General features: G+C 45.4%; 1 protein-coding gene across 1 annotated transcript in view; it reads left to right on the top strand.

Moving 5' to 3' along the window:
- The first annotated feature begins 6,576 nt into the window (after nucleotides 1-6,576).
- The window catches only part of DNAH7 (dynein axonemal heavy chain 7), a 72,809-nt gene continuing 58,960 nt past the window's right edge, over nucleotides 6,577-20,425 (top strand). Inside the window, exons 1-9 of the mRNA XM_078609217.1 lie at nucleotides 6,577-6,638; nucleotides 7,801-7,857; nucleotides 8,610-8,688; nucleotides 9,955-10,135; nucleotides 10,923-11,007; nucleotides 11,610-11,799; nucleotides 13,057-13,129; nucleotides 17,512-17,637; nucleotides 18,672-18,791. Of these exons, the coding sequence (XP_078465343.1) occupies nucleotides 6,633-6,638; nucleotides 7,801-7,857; nucleotides 8,610-8,688; nucleotides 9,955-10,135; nucleotides 10,923-11,007; nucleotides 11,610-11,799; nucleotides 13,057-13,129; nucleotides 17,512-17,637; nucleotides 18,672-18,791 (917 nt within the window). The 5' untranslated portion in view covers nucleotides 6,577-6,632. The remainder of the gene's footprint in view (nucleotides 6,639-7,800; nucleotides 7,858-8,609; nucleotides 8,689-9,954; nucleotides 10,136-10,922; nucleotides 11,008-11,609; nucleotides 11,800-13,056; nucleotides 13,130-17,511; nucleotides 17,638-18,671; nucleotides 18,792-20,425) is intronic.

Below are 20,425 nucleotides of genomic sequence, written 5' to 3'. Positions count from 1 at the left end.
CAAGTCACGAAAATATATGTAACTCCAAATTGCATAATTACAAAGATTACTGCGGATTTTTCAACACTGAATGCAAGCTTGGGCAAGGCATCAAAACAACAAGAAGAACAGTCCCAGACCACACCATGACAACACAATCCCTCAATAAAATTGCACATTCAAATTGAACTCGCGATACACGGGTAAGATCCAGAGTTACAATTCACATTTGCAAATGTGGTATTCAGCACCAATCTGCTTCAATATCTTTTTTGAAGGAAGATATATGATTTTAAGGGAGGAAACAAAGTTACAAAACGGTGCTGCTGCAACGGCAAAGGCTTTGTCACCAATTCCAATTATTGTCACCTATTCCAATTTAACAAGGACCAGCTGTAGGAACGGTAGCCAACAGACCCCAGGTAACAGATTCGTGTCCCTTGTATCTGCCCGGTCTCCCACTCTTCCACCATCCGGCGTGGGCATAGCTGATGAAAAAATAGATGTATAGGGTGAAAATTGCCATTGCTTTCTATTTATATACATAAAAAAACTTGTATTTTAAATATCACTGGAGACGGGACGAGTCATTTTCAGGGTGCCCAGTGAGAAAATGTGTCATGGCACTCCGATTAGCACCTCCGATTAGCACCGTTGGCTACGTACGATGCGAAAAAAGTTCAACATACATACCTACACACACATATCCTGTACACATATACGTACCTCCTATATACCATACAGACTTGAGGCAAATGCTGTTCGCGATCACCTATGAGTGCCGATGCGATGCACGAGGGGGTGGTGTGGCAAGTACACCCTACCGTCTTTGTCTCCCCAATGGTTATTTTGTACCCAGGACCGGTTAAAATATTCCTCCCCATTATTGACTGAGAGGGGATATAACTCGGGTAAAACACAATTACTTATTCCTAACCATGCTAAAATATATCGTACCATGGTTAGGAGTACCTTCGATTAGCACTGTTGGCTATGTACCGTGTGAAATAAGTGAAACATATACAGTACATAATAGGGTTTTCCATTTTTTCTGGCAACAAAACTGAAACCTTTTTACAAGGAATCATGTCTGCATTAACCACAATACTTGTGGTCAGAATGCAAAAAAACCACACTAATAATATATGCATTGTCCTTAAAACTGATTGGTCCACACCAGAGACAGCTTTCTTTTGAGCCTCGTCTCAAACGGTGCTAAACCAGAGGACACCAAAAGGCGTACAGCTCAAAGACAATGCGCTATCAGAATAATGAGGGCTCGGGGTAAGCATCTACATCATTTGACCTCCTTTGCCAGTACCAAAATATAAGAATAGGGTTTTCCCCTTTTTTCTGGCAACAAAACTTAAACCTTTTTACAAGAAATCATGTCTGCTGGATTGTGTGAGGAGCTCACAAATCCTTGCAAGACCTGGATTCAGTCCCATCGGTGAGCTACTCCGGCAGGCAAGGCTGCGTTGGTTGGGTCATGGAGCCCGCATGCCCAGCCACGGCATGCTCAAGCAACTTTTGTTCAGCCGGATAGAGGGGACTAAACGGACGTTGGACAGTATAGAGAAGAGATGGAGTGATGTGGCACGATAGATTGTGCAGCTGAGTGGACTTGCCGATGAGCGGTACCAGCGCTGTCAAGATCGGCCTCCTCTGTGGAGGAGGCTCGTGAAGGATGCTACTGGGCAGTCGCCCTCCAGCAACAACGGAGGGCGGAGGAGCGACGCTCACAACAACGAGCGGAGCGCTGGGTGGCTAAAGCACAGCAAGTTGACAATCAGGGGCAAAGGTGGTGCATCGGCCACTCATCTCAGTCGACCCGTGGCACCTGGGGTCTGCCCTATGATCTGCCAGCGGGCGTTCGACACTTCACGTGGCCTCAACGTGCACATCAGGGACGTGCGGTCAGGGGAGGGAGGGGAGGCAGAGCCTCACCTGTCATACTCCAATGAAAATAGCAGTTACGAAAAGTAACAAAAAAGAACAATCAAATAAAATAAATATTAAAACTTTTCCACTGATCTGTTTCAATGTCATTTTTGTACGATTCCAATCATTTTTATGGTCAAAATCGCCAAATTTCTCGGAGCTCCGCTGCACATACAGGAAGAGACGAGAGGTGAGGCAGCGCCAAGCTCAGCCTCCCTCTGATTGCGCAACCCCTCAGTAACTGGATGGAGCACGGGCAATAAGCGCGTGCCCGTTACTATCTCAGTACGTCACCAATGTAATGTCTGTAGTTCCCTTCATTTCATGTCCTTGCCTTCCATACTCCAGGTAACTTATTTCACGTATTTGTATAAATATATTTAGGCTCGCTGGTCTCGTCATGAAACTGCAATGAAAAATCACCAGGGGAGGCAGCTATCACATCTGCCTCACTGAGGGGGGGGGACGTGTCTAACACGCCCCCCCCCTCAGTGAGGACACGCCCCCTCAGTGAGGACACGCCCCCTCTGTGTGAACCTGGCTCTGACACGAGCCAGTGCCTCCCCAGCCATTGACCTCACCGCACGTCGCTGGTGCACATAGCCTGGCACAAGCGCCGTGGTAACGTCACTGCCACTTAGTGGCGAATGGCGGTTGTTGTGGGTTGTGATCTGCAGTGGGGTGAGTGAGTGTGTGAGTGTGTTGTGATCTGCAGTGGGGTGAGTGAGTGTGTGAGTGTGTTGTGATCTGCAGAGTGGTGAGTGAGTGGATGAGTGTGTTGTGATCTGCAGTGGGGTGAGTGAGTGTGTGAGTGTGTTGTGATCTGCAGTGTGGTGAGTGAGTGGATGAGTGTGTTGTGATCTGCAGTGGGGTGAGTGAGTGTGTGAGTGTGTTGTAATCTGCAGTGTGGTGAGTGAGTGGATGAGTGTGTTGTGATCTGCAGTGTGGTGAGTGAGTGTGTTGTGATCTGCAGTGTGGTGAGTGAGTGGATGAGTGTGTTGTGATCTGCAGTGGAGTGAGTGTGTTGTGATCTGCAGTGTGGTGAGTGAGTGTGTGAGTGTGTTGTGATCTGCAGTGGGGTGAGTGAGTGTGTGAGTGTGTTGTAATCTGCAGTGTGGTGAGTGAGTGTGTGAGTGTGTTGTGATCTGCAGTGTGGTGAGTGAGTGGATGAGTGTGTTGTGATCTGCAGAGTGGTGAGTGAGTGGATGAGTGTGTTGTGATCTGCAGTGTGGTGAGTGAGTGTGTGAGTGTGTTGTGATCTGCAGTGGGGTGAGTGTGTTGTGATCTGCAGTGTGGTGAGTGAGTGGATGAGTGTGTTGTGATCTGCAGTGTGGTGAGTGAGTGTGTGAGTGTGTTGTGATCTGCAGTGGGGTGAGTGAGTGTGTGAGTGTGTTGTAATCTGCAGTGGGGTGAGTGTGTTGTGATCTGCAGTGTGGTGAGTGAGTGGATGAGTGTGTTGTGATCTGCAGTGGGGTGAGTGAGTGTGTGAGTGTGTTGTAATCTGCAGTGTGGTGAGTGAGTGGATGAGTGTGTTGTAATCTGCAGTGTGGTGAGTGAGTGGATGAGTGTGTTGTGATCTGCAGTGCGGTGAGTGAGTGGATGAGTGTGTTGTGATCTGCAGAGTGGATGAGTGTGTTGTAATCTGCAGTGTGGTGAGTAGGTGAGTGTGTTATCTGCAGTGTGGTGAGTGGGTGAGTGTGTTGTGATCTGCAGTATGGTGAGTAGGTGAGTGTGTTGTGAACTGCAGTGTGGTGAGTGGGTGAGTGTGTTGTGAACTGCAGTGTGGTGAGTGAGTGAGTATGTGAGTGTGTTGTGATCTGCAGTGTGGTGAGTGAGTGAGTGTGTTGTGATCTGCAGTGTGGTGAGTATGTGAGTGTGTTGTGATCTGCAGTGTGGTGAGTGAGTGGGTGAGTGTGTTGTGATCTGCAGTGTGGTGAGTGAGTGGATGAGTGTGTTGTGATCTGCAGAGTGGATGAGTGTGTTGTGATCTGCAGTGTGGTGAGTAGGTGAGTGTGTTGTGATCTGCAGTGTGGTGAGTAGGTGAGTGTGTTGTGAACTGCAGTGTGGTGAGTGGGTGAGTGTGTTGTGAACTGCAGTGTGGTGAGTGAGTGAGTATGTGAGTGTGTTGTGATCTGCAGTGTGGTGAGTATGTGAGTGTGTTGTGAACTGCAGTGTGGTGAGTATGTGAGTGTGTTGTGAACTGCAGTGTGGTGAGTGGGTGAGTGTGTTGTGATCTGCAGTGTGGTGAGTATGTGAGTGTGTTGTGATCTGCAGTGTGGTGAGTGAGTGAGTGTGTTGTGATCTGCAGTGTGGTGAGTGAGTGAGTGTGTTGTGATCTGCAGTGTGGTGAGTATGTGAGTGTGTTGTGATCTGCAGTGTGGTGAGTGAGTGAGTAGGTGAGTGTGTTGTGATCTGCAGTGTGGTGAGTATGTGAGTGTGTTGCAGAGGTGTGGACTCGAGTCATGTGACTTGGACTCGAGTCAGACTCGAGTCATGAATTTGATGACTTGCGACTCGACTTGGACTTGCATAACAATGACTTTGTCCCACCTCTGTGACATAGCATTGCACTGGGACACTTCAGCCATGTAAAGGAATATTAGCACATCATAATAATTCCATATTATATAACGCTTTTCATTAATAATCTCAAGGCGCTGTACAGGACACGGCAGCTGCAGATACTCGGCATACAAATAATGCTATTATAAATACATTTCAAGAATCCAAATAGTACATATATTATGTGTGTTTACGACCAATGACGACATGCTGACGATCATCTATTAATACTACCTGCAAAATGAAGTAAATTCACCAAACTTGTGTATCTAATTGTTGCCCATTTGCTGGAAGGACCATGGTGCATTATTTAGATAAAGGGGCCGTCCATAAATGACGTCACGCGATTATGGACGATTTTTGACCCCCCCCCCTCTTCACACGGCGTCACAAAAAGTCAGACCCCCCCTCAAATATGACGTCACAAAGCTCTGCCTCCCCCCCCTCCAAAAATATAAAACATGCTTCAAATCGCTTTAAACTATTGTCATCGTAGTGCGTATTTAATGTGGCGCTGCACTCTCATATTGTAGGAGAAAACATTTATTAAAAAGAATATTGAATTAAGTAGAACGTGTTGTCTATATTCATTTAAAGTTGCGCATTTTGATGTGACGTCACATTTCTCAAACCCCCCCCCCCCCCTCGTCACATCGTCACAAATGTCTGACCCCCCCCCCCTAGGTGCGTGACGTCATTTATGGACGGCCCCATATTTGCGTATGGGGTTTGCTTCATTTACACTAACTTTATCGGAAAGTAATCTCTCTTGAACAGAACGTTTTATAATCATAAGTATGTTTCTAAAATTACATTCACACTTAGAACTTTAGTTATCCTAATTGTCAGTTTAAATGAGGACAGAGATCGGAGATGCCCATTGGCAAAACTTCGGTGGTTCACGAACCTTTGAGGCAGCTCCATATATATAAATGCTTTTGATCCAAATTGAGTACGAAATCTGAGCACTATGAATCGACAAATCAGACTCGTTTAAGGTGAATCAATTTGTAAATAGGTGAATCACTTTGTGTTCAGATGACATTTGGTGCTATTGTTATAGAGAACCATTGTCATGACATTTGGTGCTATTGTTATAGTTCTATTGTCATGACAATTGGTGCTATTGTTATAGTACTATTATCTTGACATTTGGTGCTATTGTTATAGTTCTATTGTCATGGTATTTGGTGCTATTGTTATAGAACTATTGTCTTGACATTTGGTGCTATTGTTATAATACTGTTGCCATGACATTTGGTGCTATTGTTATAGTACTGTTGCCATGACATTTGGTGCTATTGTTATATCACTATTATCATGACATTTGGTGCTATTGTTACATCACTATTGTCATGACATTTGGTGCTATTGTTATAGTACTATTGTTTTGACATGTGGTACTTTGATGAAAAATAATAATAGCTTTTACCCTTTCTGGCAATAAAACAGGTGTCAAGATGTTCAAACACCAAATAGATACCCTTTATATCGTCATAATTTATAATTATTCGAGTTATGACCGTGGCTTTTGGCCAAAACCCCCTTATTGCCCTGCACAGTTCCTATGATCACTGTTTCATTGCTTTCATGGCTTTATTTTGGTGATTTCGAAAAGTATATTGGTTTAGCCATGTTTGTTTGTTGTAGTACAGAGTTAGACTGATGGCCTTAATCTAAGTTGTCTTGTGGTTTGTTGTTGGTTGTTTGACTTGCATCCCACTGGGATTTTTGCACACAGCGTTGGTGTACGGTGATTTTTTTCTGCAATGTTTTGCTGTCTTTTCTTGGATTTCTGTTTGCACTTAGTCACATATTCACTTTAAGATGTTTTTTTGTTCATGTTTTTGTATTTTGTTTGTTGCGGTTGCACCCGATCCAAGAGCCGAATGGCTCACAGGGCTATATACCTAATACATGAACTTGAACTTGAATTCTGACTCAGGCCAGACCAGAGGCGAGGCCTCGATGCGTTGCTACCGGCAACCGAGGGAAGGACGCGGGGGGAGGGGTGGCCACGCGGGACCGGAGCGACGCCGCTGATTGGGCGCTCGTTGGCCCTGGCAACGCGAGGCGTTGTTGAGGCTCAGGGGGGTGGACCCCCACCCACCACCACCACGACCCTCAGACGCTGCGGGGCCATCGCGGCCATGCAGGTCGGTGGTGCCACTTTAATGACTCTGTTACCACCTCGCTCTCTCTGCTCTCTCTCTCTCACTCCTCTCTCGCTGACACTCAGTGGAGCTCCGCTTGTTTGCTGGCTTGCCTGCTGCGGTTTGCGTCGTCGCGTTTTTACCAAATCACGCCGGGCACCACGAAATAAAAGATAATTTGGGTTTGTTGTGGTGTAGCCGTGGCAACCATTCGCCGGTTTTAAGGCGATTTAGCGAGTCACGGCGATGAGTGAAGTGGTTTGCGATGGGCGATTAGCTGCGTCTCGATGAGTGGTGGTGTGGGTCACGGCGATTTGAGTTGTGTGTCTCTGTGAGGGGTGATTGTCTCGCTGTGTCTCAGTGATTCAAAGTCAAAGTGATTTCCTGCTCAAATTAGTAAAGGGACGTGCGCTCATTTCCTGGTTGTGGCTCTGAGCCAGTGGTTGAAAGTTCCACATTCCTATGACAGGGGCAAGTCTATTCACAGGGCAACCAACTGTTGACTTCCACACAAAGTTGTATTTATTGTATCCACCTCGGAGGCATGATGGGCTGAGACAATCCCCGGCCAGGATTTGAATTCGCAACTTTCCGATCGTGATCCGCTCGCGTTTACCACCGACCCAACCTTTGGGAGATGTGGCTCGTGATGTGTCCGTGGGTTTATCTCAGCCACAAGAGTGAACCATGCCTCAAGTCCCATCACGGTGGGCAGCTTCTCTCAGAAAGGGTTTTATTCGCCATGAAAGTTCGCACAGACAAGGCATTTACTTTGGCAGGAAGGTGCATACATTCAACATAGGAATTTTAAATAAGTGGTGTACAAGTCTAACTATACTAAAGGTCTAACTAATACTAAGGAGCTAAAGTATGTAAAAATGTAATAAAATAAAATATAAAATAGCTATAATATGCAAGATAAAATTACAAAAATGCAAATAGGGCAACACAGGGCAAATATGGCAGGGTGTCATTGTGCAGATATAGTGTTAAAGCCAGTTTGAGTGTTAAAGTCAGTCTGCCCGTGCCTCTGGGTGCACGGCATTGGTGTGCCCCTGTCACACGGGGATATGTAAGCACCACCACGCCAGCCTGCGGCATATCCCACAGGGGCCTTGCTCCGCTAATCGTTCTACGCGATTGTGCTGCGTTGTTGATCCCGCAGACTCTTGAGGACCGAGTGGACAACACGGCCGTCAAACTCCTTCCCCAGCTGCCACAGGTAGCCCAATTACCTCTCGTTGAACAGGTCAAGTGTTACTTACCAGTCGCTTATGTGTGGTGGCCATGGGGTGGTGTATGGTACCCATACGTATAGTACACATTGCACCTGTTTTATTGCACGTGTGTGTGATATCTATGTGGTATCTGTGGATGTGTAGCGGTTAGCGCGCTGCGCTACGAACCCGGCAACCCGAGTTCGATCCCCGCTCACAGCCAACACCAGTGGCAATTATTATCTGAACCGGTCCTGGGTTTCCCCTCGGCCGACTCAGCCTCAAATTAGTAACTAGTACAGTGTGTAAACATCGCCACTTGGGAGGCTAAGGCGGTGAAGTGCCGGTTACCCACCCCTTCGTGTGCCATTCCAGCCTTCATAGTTACTCGCTAACAGCACTTGCCCGAACAGTCTATTAAAGGCTGTACGGGGGAGCTTTATCTTTGTTTTGGATTGTATCTGTGCACGTGGTATTGCACCTGTGTGTGTGTGTATATTGCACATCTTCTTGGTTCTTTCGGTAAAGTCACGTAGAAGGGAAGTAATAAAATAATAAAAATAAAAATATTATGTTTTATTTATAAAATAATAAAAATAAAACATATTATGTTTTATTTTTATTATTTTATTACTTCCCTTCTACGTGACTTTACCGAAAGAACCAAGAAGATGAATCCCTGCAGTCACGAAAGCTTTAAATCGAAATATATTACACATGTGTGTGTGTATTACACCTGTGTGTGTGTGCTGGTCAGGTACGCACGAAGCCTGTGTGGCAAGATTCGGCTCCGTCCTTCCAGCTGCCCGACGATGCTGCAGCTGCTGCTGTGTGCGGTAAGAATGGACGTCTGTGTAAGGGCCAGCTGCTGCTGGCTGTGATTCCGTTTTTACTCTCGACTGCTCCTTTATTAGCAATTGCCACTAAAATCACGAATGTTCAACTCCTCTGGGATTCATTTGGAAGGACATTTACTTCACATTATAAAAATACATATGCTTGTTTGATGGTTTATTTTCTATCCATTCGATATATTTTCAAGGTAATTTTTTAAGTTGTAAAATGTGCACTGATGCGTTTGTTTCAAACAGCGATAGAGCGGCAGGAGCTGTGAGCTTGGTGTGTGATTGGGGAGAATAATTATGATTCTGGTCAGAGTGAGGCTGGAGGTGGTGGTGGTGTGAATTGTGATGGTGATCATGATCAATTACGATGTTGGTGATAAGAATGATGTACACTTTTACCAGATGTTGAAGTAAAAATGTTCAGGCTGTGCATACAAAGGTTTTCCATGAACATTTCTCAATTGATATATGGTTTAACACGGTAGTATTTACGTAAACGGCAGATCTTCACTTAAAGCTTTTGTGACTGCAGGAATTCATATTCTTTGGGTCTTTTCTGTAAAGTCACGTAGATAGAACAATAAAATAATGAAAAGAAAGTGAATATAAAATAATAAATATATCACGACATTTCGATCGCAATACAAGCAATCGTCATCAGGAAAAAAAGAGGGGGAAAGCTGCTGAAGCAGGTTGTTTTTTAAGGTTTCCTGATGACGATTGCTTGTGTTGCAATCGAAACGTCATGATATTTGTATTCTTTTTTATTCACTTTATTTTCATTTTTATTATTTTATTGTTCTATCTACGTGACTTTACCGAAAGACCCAAAGAATATAAACAGCAGATATTAAAGTAATATATGTAAATGTGGGGAGTGGTGGTACAGTGGTTATGGCACTGCTCTGTGAACCCGGTGACCTGAGATAAATTCCCAGCCATGGTGTCGTTGCTAATAATTAAAGAAAAAACAGTACCCTATGTTTTTCTTTCTAGTTTAATGTAAACCTTGTTCACAGAGAGAGTGTTTGCTATAAAGCAGCTGGAAGTTCACAAGCTTTGTTTTAAGCAAGCCTCGTTTTGCTGACGAGAGACTGAATGTCAAGAGTGTTCTTGAAAATATTTACTCCCAGAAGACGGTCGTGGTGTCTGATATTTGTACTTTGTTGGGTTGTATAACCTGAGAGCCACATCATCTAAGGGCAATATGTCTTCGCACTAAGCAAGAGGTAATTTAAAGTTTGTGAAACACTGCAGAGCACGCAGACTCGGGGAGGCTTGGGACTTCTCGCGAGAGTCAGGACTGGGCCCTCTCGTCGGCATCTGGCAGCAGCAGGAGACGCATACGCCAAGGCAAACAGGAAAAGCTGCGCTTCATCTCTTCCCAGTCACGTGACAAACGAGAACGCTTCCGCACCACCCTCGTCAAAATCCTCACGTAATTATAACGACGGTGACCCCTTATTTGTGCACAACACACGCGAGTTGCATCTCAAAACACTGTAGAATTTGTAACGTGAACGGTTTTCGCACCAACACGCCGGAAACCACAAACAAGCGGAAAGGCAGCCATAATCGGTGCCAACCATTGCCAAAGCTCTGCCGTCCTACGTTTGGCTAGCTCCTTTAATGAGTGTTTACACATGTGGGAGGAAACAGACATACCTGGAGAAAACCCACAAGTGCAGATGAAAGAAAATTAATCGACTTGCTATACTGCCTTACCCTTTCAAGCCAAGGAGATGGTGACCTTGATGTCCATAGGTAGGGGAAGTTTTGCAAATATGAGTGATCCACCAGCCCTCAGTGCCACAGTGCGGGACTACAGGTCCATCACCAGAGGCTGCCACCGCATTGCCTGCTACTGCCTCTCTTGCCTCAACTACTGTGGTTTAGTTGCCAGCGCTATGTTACGTTGTGAGCCAAAGTTGCCTTCTTGGCTCAGCGGAATGGTGAGCAGCTGTTAATAAGAAAGTTAAGAGTTTAAATCTTGAGTGGGGTTGACTCAGCCCATCATCCCTATGGGCTCAATAAAATATGTACCAGTTTGTGGTGAAGTCAGCTGTCAGAATATGGCAGATCCACTCCTGGCTCAGGGCTGTAAACAAGAGATGAGCACCGCCTCAATGCTCATCTGAAAAGCAAATCACTAGAACTTGTGGAACGTATCCAGCATGGTCAATGTTCCTTGTGGTTGTCAATATGTCGTGTGATTGGGATTCCAGAAATCAAGACGACGTTCTACCCGGGCAGCTGGGCCAGGACACTTCTCCGTCTCCCTCACCTCGTTCTGCAGAGAGAGATGCGATGGTGAAAGATGTTGACTGTTCTTTTCAAACAGAACATTGCTTTTGATGATTGTTTGAATAACTCCCCGCTGTATCGCTTGGATCTGACTACGGGGCAGCTGCTCAGCAGAAGTCCTGTTGCGTTGGCTACTTCTGAAGAGAGGTTTCAATGTCACCATTTGTATAGACAGCCTCCTTCAAATGAATCTCACTTTTCATCTTTTCCCTAATGCAGTATCATAATAATAATTTGTACGAAACAAAAATTATTACGTTTCTGATCAAACGTGCAAACAAACACTGATCTGTCAGCGCTGAAATCCGAGCAGCTCTGTTAGTTTTTAAACAGAGCGGTAATTGTTCAACTTAATGTTTTCATATTAAAACATGAAATTGTATTTTAATATATTTTTTATTTAAGGCATTAATTATTATTCTGAGTAACCATACCGCAGTCACAAGAAAGTTCTATCTAAGTGTTTTGATACAGAAATCTAATTTATTTGTCATCAATCTGTGGAAACGACACTGATTACACGTGCTGTCAGACGGGTGGTGAAGGAAACACGCCAAATGACGCTCGCTGTGTGCACACGTGCCCTCCTGCGCTGTCTGCTGGCGTAGCGCTATCACTACTACATCCAGCACGGCATCCACACGGAGAATGTCGCGTCCATGGAGGAGGAGTGGCTGCAGCACGTCCTGGCATTGGTGCCTGAGACCCTGCGCTCCCATCCATCCCACTTCGCCACAATCCATGGCCTCTCTCAAGAGATGAGGGACGACTACCTCGTCAGCGTCAAGAAGGCCATAGGTACGCCGGCACCCCGCTGGCAGTGCGCGTGTGAGTGCATGCTTGAGTGCGAGTGCATGGGAGTGTGAGACATGCGCTCACACTCGCGCGTAGAGTGTGATTGCAAGTGTGTGTGTGAATGCGCGCGAATGTGAGTGCACGCAAGTGTGAGTGCTTGCGAGTGAGAGTGTGAGCGAGTGTGAGCGAAGCGGTGGCACCACGGGGTGGGTGTGGTTGGCTGTAAAGTTGTCCACCCACTGCACTTCGAACTCAGCGACCTTTCTGCAAGATCCTCCACAAACCTGCACCTATCCACCTCTCCGCTCTGATTTCACTTTACTCTCCTTCATTTGATCTTCACACCAGGACCCAAGGCCCTCTGCCAAATTTTCAATTGATCTTAGCTGAGTGGGAGATCGCTCTTTCTCTTCCGATGCTCTGCAGTCTGCAAGCCCCTTCTCCGAACCATCTGTGCAGTCAAATTCCCTGCCTCTGTTCCAATCTAAGTTCTTCCTCTTTTCCTCTATTTATGACTATCTTTCCTATTTAAAACACACACAAACAACGTGTATATTTAGTCTATATAAATCTCCCTTCCCTGTGATACACGTGCAACAGTTTTGTACAGTGTTTTCAGATGCAGTTGCGCTTGGTTCCTTTATAAAAACCAATATGTTTTGAGACCAGCCATGGCTAATGTCAGTGGTACATTTCACCAGAACTTCTCCTCGACCTTCTCTCGGTTAACCCAACGTTAGACGAGACAAAGTTGGCTGGGCATAGCACTAATCCACGCAACCTGCGCATGTGCCTTGCCGACCTGGGTGCCCCAACCACCTGTGGGAATCTCCAAATACTAGTTTTCATCAGAAAATGTATACAATTCACATATTAGACCCAAGACTGCATATATATAACCTTAACAGACTTTTCGGGAAATTGTTGTTATAGAGCACCTATGAAGGCTGGCACAGCACGTGAGGGGGTGGGTGGCCAGCACCATGCCTGGTCGCCTTTGTCTCCCTAGTGGCAATATTTATGCACCAGACCAGGTACTCATTTAAAACTGAGTCAACCTAGGGGTAGCCCAGGACCGGTTCAAATATTCGCCACTGGTATTGGTTGTGAGTGGGAATCGAACTCGGGTCGACGGGCTTGTAGAGCAACGCGCTAACCACTGCGCCACTGCCTCCCCCAATATACACATACACATACTTTACATGTTTTCACATGTCAAAGTATAGCAATCCTGTTCATTGTTTTAATATACTTTTCCAGTTGACTTTGTGTTGCAAGATCCCAAGAACAAGGATTTGAAGAAGACGGAAGACCTCCCTCCACACAGAGAAGAGTGAGTTCATGGGAATCTCCAAATACTCCGAGGTCACAGCCGTCAAATAGAATTATAATTGGATTAATATGAATGGTAGAACTGTGGCATGAAGTTCGCGAGATAAACCTTACGAATGTGATCCGGTGGAGGCATTGGAACTGAAGCTCATTTACAAGGGGGTGTGGGGCCGGGGGCAACTCACACACTGTGTGGGCTTCCCCCCCCCCGACACCTTCAAACTAAACCAGAACTTAATTCTAGATTTGAAGCTTTCGTGACTGCAAGGATTCATACTCTTAGGTTTTTTCGGTAAAGTCACGTAGGTAAAACATTAAAAGTAAAATAAAATAAAAATCACGACGTTTCGGAGGCAACACAAGTCTCCGTCATCAGGTGGGACCGTCACAGCCAGATTTGCTGCATCAAGTGAGGCAATGATTCAAGATGTAATCCCTTAAAAGCAAGTTGAGGGGGGAGGAGAGGGGGGCGGAGCTCATCAGAATGTGGTAGCCAATGAATGGAACGTATCGGGAGGGAGGGGGGCGGGGCTCAAAGACGGCACGACGTGTCACGTAGAACGCCTCGGGAGGGGGAGGGGGGGCGAGGCCAAAAGAATGCACGACATGGTACACGTCGACGGCGTGGACGTGGTTGTGCGCAAGCAACTACTGCTGCACACGCCAACGCATTGGACAGAGAGGGGGAGGGGAGGCCAAACGAGAGTGTGGTGCAAGTGTACGTGGACATGTGTGTGTACAAGCATCTGTTGATACACATGATAGAAAATAACGAAAATGCCCATGTTTATACCAGTGCTGGCTGAACAATGAAGAGAGTACTGTTAAACACTGGAGATGTTAACACTCGGTAAAGTAAAGTAAAATAGTGCCTGTCAGATAAGATGGTCCAAAAATGTGTAATTAAGTCTTTTTTGCGTGGTTGATAACATCTTTCCAATGATTACTAAGTTTGTACCCATCATCACGGTTGAAATTATGTCTGTGTTTGTATATTTGTATGGCTTCGTGTACAAACCTTTGATGGTAGCCAGGAGGTTTGCAGAGAACCTTGGTCTCGGAAAAGACAATTTCATGAGAGCCCACCGAGTTGTAGCAATGATCGGCAACGGCCGAAGAATCAGTTCTGCCGTGTTTCAGATCTGACTTGTGCTCGCGGACACGATCAGAAACATGACGTTTCGTTTCTCCAATGTAGCAATCACCACAAATGCAACTCAATTTGTAGACTCCAGGATACTGTAAGTCAGGAACGACATCCTTCACAGATGGGATCAGATCACGGATTTTATGCACCATACTGAATCGGACTTGGATCTTATGTTTGTTTAGAATTTTGGAGATTTTTTTGGTCACGCCTGCTATGTGGTAACGTGATAGTTTTGGTCGGAGTTTCATGTGGCTGTTTCTGTGTGGTGGGAGAAACAGCTTGGCGGATAGTGCGGTCAGAGTATCCGTTCATCCTGAGGGCCCGATGTACATGTCTTAATTCACCGGTCAGGTGGTGTTGGTCAGAAATGGCATGGGCTCTGAGGTATAGCGTTTTAATGAGAGAATTCTTTTGAGATGGGTGGTGGTGGGCATCCGGTTTCAAGTAGGAATCTGTGTGGGTGGCTTTCCTGTAGACAGAATGTCCCAAGGATCCGTCAGGCCTCCTCTTAAACAGAATATCCAAGAATGGTAGTTTACCGTCTTTCTCCACTTCCATGGTGAATCTGATGGATGGGTGTCTAGAATTGATGTGGTCCAAGAAGTGGTTCAATGCTGGGAGGCCATGTGGCCAGATGACGAAAGTGTCATCCACATACCTCTTCCACAGGGAAGGACGCAGGGTGGATGTCTGGATGGCATCTGATTCAAACTTTTCCATGAACATGTTGGCTATAACTGGTGACAAGGGGGAGCCCATATGGGTACCCTCATTCTGTTTGTAGAAGGTGCCATTCCAGGTAAAATAGGTGTTGGTGAGGCAATGCCTAACCAGCGCAGGTACATCAGAATTCAATCCATGTGGGACTAAGTCCTCAATTATTGTTAAGGTGTCCGGTACTGGGACTTTGGTAAACAAAGATACTACATCAAAGCTGACGAGGATGTCATCAGGAGATAGTACCATGTCCTTAACCAGAGACTAATTGGGTTGAGCTGAGTACTGCCGAAGAAGTCTTGCCTGTGAAGGGGAGCAGAGTATCTGATAGAAAACGGGCTAGTTTGTACGTAGGAGAGTTTATCGTCGACACGATGGGTCATAGCGGGGTGCCTTCTTTATGGATTTTGGGAAGACCATAGAGTCTGGGAGGTCTTGCCGCCGATGGTTTTAGAGAGGGACGTTTGCTTGGTTCGATTAGGGAAGTCGAACTCGTGATGATACTGTTGGTTTTTGTCGTTAGGCTTTTAGTGGGATCGTTTTTAATTTTGGAGTAACTCCCATCATTAAGAAGGTCCAGGATTTTGTTGTTGTATGAATCCTTATCCATGATGACCGTGGCATTGCCCTTGTCTGCCGAGAGGATGACTATATCATCTCTGTTTTTTAAGTCCGCGAGTTCAGAGCGTTCGTTTTTGCTGATGTTATTAGTGGGTTTCTTAGCATTCTTAAGAATAGTAGCTATTTCAGCTCTTGCTGAAATAGCTACTATTAATTTTGGAGTAACTCCCATCATTAAGAAGGTCCAGGATTTTGTTGTTGTATGAATCCTTATCCATGATGACCGTGGCATTGCCCTTGTCTGCCGAGAGGATGACTATATCATCTCTCTTTTTTAAGTCCGCGAGTTCAGAGCGTTCGTTTTTGCTGATGTTATTAGTGGGTTTCTTAGCATTCTTAAGAATAGTAGCTATTTCAGCTCTTGCTACATCCGCATGGATGTGTCCTATGCCTCTGAGGGCTACATCAATCTGAGAAATCATATCCTCTACTGGTATATATTTAGGGGTGACGGCGAAATTTAGTCCTTTGGCCAGTACCGTTTTTAGATTGTCAGAAATTGGGATGTTACTCTGATTAATCACGAAGCCATACAAATATACAAACACAGACATAATTTCAACCGTGATGATGGGTACAAACTTAGTAATCATTGGAAAGATGTTATCAACCACGCAAAAAAGACTTAATTACACATTTTTGGACCATCTTATCTGACAGGCACTATTTTACTTTACCGAGTGTTAACATCTCCAGTGTTTAACAGTACTCTCTTCATTGTTCAGCCAGCACTGGTATAAACATGGGCATTTTCGTTATTTTCTATCATGTGTATCAACAGATGCTTGTACACACACATGTCCACGTACACTTGCACCACACTCTCGTTTGGCCTCCCCTCCCCCTCTCTGTCCAATGCGTTGGCGTGTGCAGCAGTAGTTGCTTGCGCACAACCACGTCCACGCCGTCGACGTGTACCACGTCGTGCATTCTTTTGGCCTCGCCCCCCCTCCCCCTCCCGAGGCGTTCTACGTGACACGTCGTGCCGTCTTTGAGCCCCGCCCCCCTCCCTCCCGATACGTTCCATTCATTGGCTACCACATTCTGATGAGCTCCGCCCCCCTCTCCTCCCCCCTCAACTTGCTTTTAAGGGATTACATCTTGAATCATTGCCTCACTTGATGCAGCAAATCTGGCTGTGACGGTCCCACCTGATGACGGAGACTTGTGTTTAAACCAGAACTTTAACATCTGACACCGTGATGTTGAAGTGCAGGGCCCCCCCAAAGCGCGGGGCCCGGGGCGGTCACCCCGATTCGCCGTACCCTAGGGATGGCTCTGCTTATTTAAGGGCGCGTCTCAGGTGTCCCTCGTGCATCTTGTAGGCCCAGTGGCCTCAACAGGCTGCGGCATGAATACCGTGCAGGAGAAATTTGTTATGATGTGATGACAAAACAAACGGACACACAACATGAGACAAATGCCTCACGAACACAACACACATTAATACACAGCAAGAAACACAAAACCCACTGGTACACAACTAGAGACGTGGACTTTCAGTCTCTCTGCGTTGTGGCTGAAGTAACTTATGTTGTGTTTGTGGGGCTGCAGCAGGGCAGGGTGGGTGCGGGAACGGGTGGCCAAGATTGGTCGGCCGCACTCCCAGAACGGTAGAGAGCCACTGATGTAGGCTGTTAGGCCACAGTGCTCTGTGCTGGGATGGCTATCCTTTAGCTGGGTTCGTGTCACCAGTAGGGTTGCTACTTTTTCCACAATCCAAACCCGCAGAAAATTCCAAGTGTAGCCAGATCTGTCAAAACTCTGCAGTATTTGATAATGAGGTTCAACGTGAAATCCGTGCCAGCACGTATGGCAAATTCTGGACTGTCCGGGTCAAACCCACACCCAGACAGGTGTCCACCCAAGTGGTGTGTGTCCCGCTGTGTCTGCAGGCTGGCTGTGCTGCCAAAGCCATGGAGAGAGAGATTCTTTGCAACTCGGCGTCGGCTGCAGGAGGAGCTGCACTCCATCAACCCTGCAATGCTGGCTGTGTTGCAGCTCTGGCACAACACATATTGGTAGGGACCTTGACCCCTGTCTACTTACATAAAGAACAGCAGCTCGAAGATCGCGATATAGGGCTATTTGCCGCATGAGCCTAATTGTGTGTATTTATTGAACAATGAAGGGCTAGTGATTATGACCGGATACTAAATAGTAATGATAATTTGATTTGAAGCTTTCGTGACTGCAGGAATTACTCTTTGGTTCTTTCGGTAAAGTCACATAGAAATAAAATAAATTTAATAATAGAATACGACGTTTCGATTGCAACACGAGCAGTCGTCATCAGGTAGAACTAAATTTGAGAGAGAGACAAAACACAGACACGGAGACACACAGACAGACATACAAGTAGAGAGAGACAACACAGAGACACACAGAGAGAGAGACACAACATAGACACAAAGAGACCCAATGCCTCTGTGCCATGGCCTTAAATAGAGAGAGGGGGGGGGCAGAGAGAGAGGTGGGTCTGCTGTAGCAGAGAAATTAGCATGTCAATGAGAGAGCTGTGTGGAAATCCGCCCCACGGCGGTAGGGGGAGAGAAAGACCCAGCAAGTCTGGTAAATTTGCTAAGTTTATTTTCTCTAACTGCCTATGCCTATTTCTCTCTCTAAAATTTACTAGGCTCTCATAGGTCCATTCGCTCTTTCTCTCCCCCGGGCTGCTTCGGTGTGGATTTCCACACAGCTCTCTCATTGACATGCTAATTTCTCTGCTCCAGCAGACTCATCACCTCTCTCTCTGCCACCCCCCTCTCTCTCTAGTCAAGGCAACGACACAGAGGCATTGGGTCTCTGTGTGTCTATGTTGCATGTCTCTCTCTCTCTGTGTGTCTCTGTGTTGTCTCTCTCTGCTTGTGTGTCTGCCTTTGTGTGTCTATGTTTTGTTTCTCTCTCAAATTTAGTTCTACGTGATGACGACTGCTATGATTTCATTAATTTTCTTTCTACGTGACTTTACCGAAAAAACCAAAGAGTGGTAATGATTATTGTAGCAGGTTGACCAAAGGGCTTAAAGAGATGTGTAAATGCATTTGTTTTCCAGTGACCTACGTCTTGTGAATGTAGAGGAGATACGTGGTGGCACAGCTGCTCTGGAGCTGTCATCCTTCCAGAAAGTGGTCATGAGGCACGTGGACCTGGCCAAGGAGACCCTTCTTAGCAAGTATGTGGCACCCACAATGCACACGATGGTGGAATGTATGTATGTATGTTGAACTTCGTTCACACTGTACGTAGCCGACCATGCTAATCTGAGGTGCGGGGGACGTTGCACAGCAACTTCCAAGGCATTTTCAAACAAGCAGAACACATGTGAAAAAGAGAAGAGGCCTTACCCTCAATAAAAACCACAAAACAGCTGTAGCGCAAGTTGCTTTCCCATCATAATTTACAAGTTTTAATATTTTTTGCCAACCAGGTCCTTCTCTGTTTCCCACTCCTCCCAGTGTTTGACATGTACCCTTATATTGTTACATATTAGGGCAATAATAACCGCAATATATTTTGTTTCTGTAACTTAATAAAAATTTGACGACGAAAGGTTTTTAAAAGTAATTTGGCAGTGCCAAATCTTAGTTTCAGGAAAATGTATTTAATTTTATGTGGATTTGTGTTTGTGCACCGTTTTGATATCCTCTGAAATTATATTGTTTTCTAGCTCATTTATATTTGGTTGTTTTTGCTCAGATTTCTACTTTGCTTAATTTTGTACTTTATTTACATTATTGCCCTTGTGATTTTGTTGACCCACATCACTTGCAAATGAGGCCCTCGTGGTCTCTTGAATTCTCACCTGGTGGTTCAACAAAATATGCCAATTCTAGATTTGAAGTTTTCGTGACTGCAAGGATCCATACTCTTTGGTTCTTTCGGTAAAGTCACGTAGGTGAAAATAAAATTAAAATAACTAAATCACGACGTTTCGGAGGCAACACAAGCTTCCGTCATCAGGTGGGATAACCACAGCAAAAATATGTGAACATATGCTATATGCAAGCTTCTTTTATCTACTGTTAGACAGATATGTTCTCTTCATACTACGCGTACTCTTTTGTCTTTAGAAGCACCGTATTTAAAATAGCCAACATATGCTCTCTATGTGTTCATCAAATAAAAAGCCTAATACATGGTGTGGAAACATTTTTTTGAAGTTGCTGTATGAAGCATGGCAGTGCTCATCTGTTTACAGTCATGGATATTCCACATTGCTTTGGCAGTTAATATGTCCACAGGACAACCAGTGATGTCTTCCGACAATGTGGTGTTTATATTATTGACTCAGTCAAGCATGACTAGCATTTAAACTGCCGGGCTTCTGCTTGTGAACGAATTGATAATATCAAGATGCACTATCTTGGATAATTCTGAGTAAAATGACAGTGGTCTGCTTGTCACACACACAAAAAAATCATTGTCACCAGTATTTACTTATTTAATATTTCATTGCCCACACTCCAGCAAACACAGTATATAACAAGTTCATACAATTCTGCTGTATGCGCTGAACAGCCTCAGTTTTCATGGGTGATAGTTGCCAAGCATCTCGGTGGCTTTTCTTCAACAGGCCACATCCTGCTGATGAGACTCAGAAAGTTGAAACAAGCCCAACATTTGCTTGCTTAATAAAATGTCGTTGAGAAACATCATTCCAGGTGACCCATGGTCTGGATGGGAAATGTTCCTGTTTGGTGACCGCTGATTGACTTTTCACCGTGTGCTCTGAGCGATGTACCACCCTGCTGGACACTGTGTACACGTCGAGTCGACTCGTTCTTCCAACAGTGTACCCTTTGATTT

This window comes from Lampetra planeri, chromosome 31, assembly GCF_965212315.1.
Source record: "Lampetra planeri chromosome 31, kcLamPlan1.2.h2, whole genome shotgun sequence".
In the NCBI taxonomy this organism is placed as follows: Eukaryota; Metazoa; Chordata; class Hyperoartia; order Petromyzontiformes; family Petromyzontidae; genus Lampetra; species Lampetra planeri.
The sequence above is the reverse complement of the archived record's forward strand: the minus strand, read 5'-3'. Positions and strand labels throughout refer to the sequence as shown.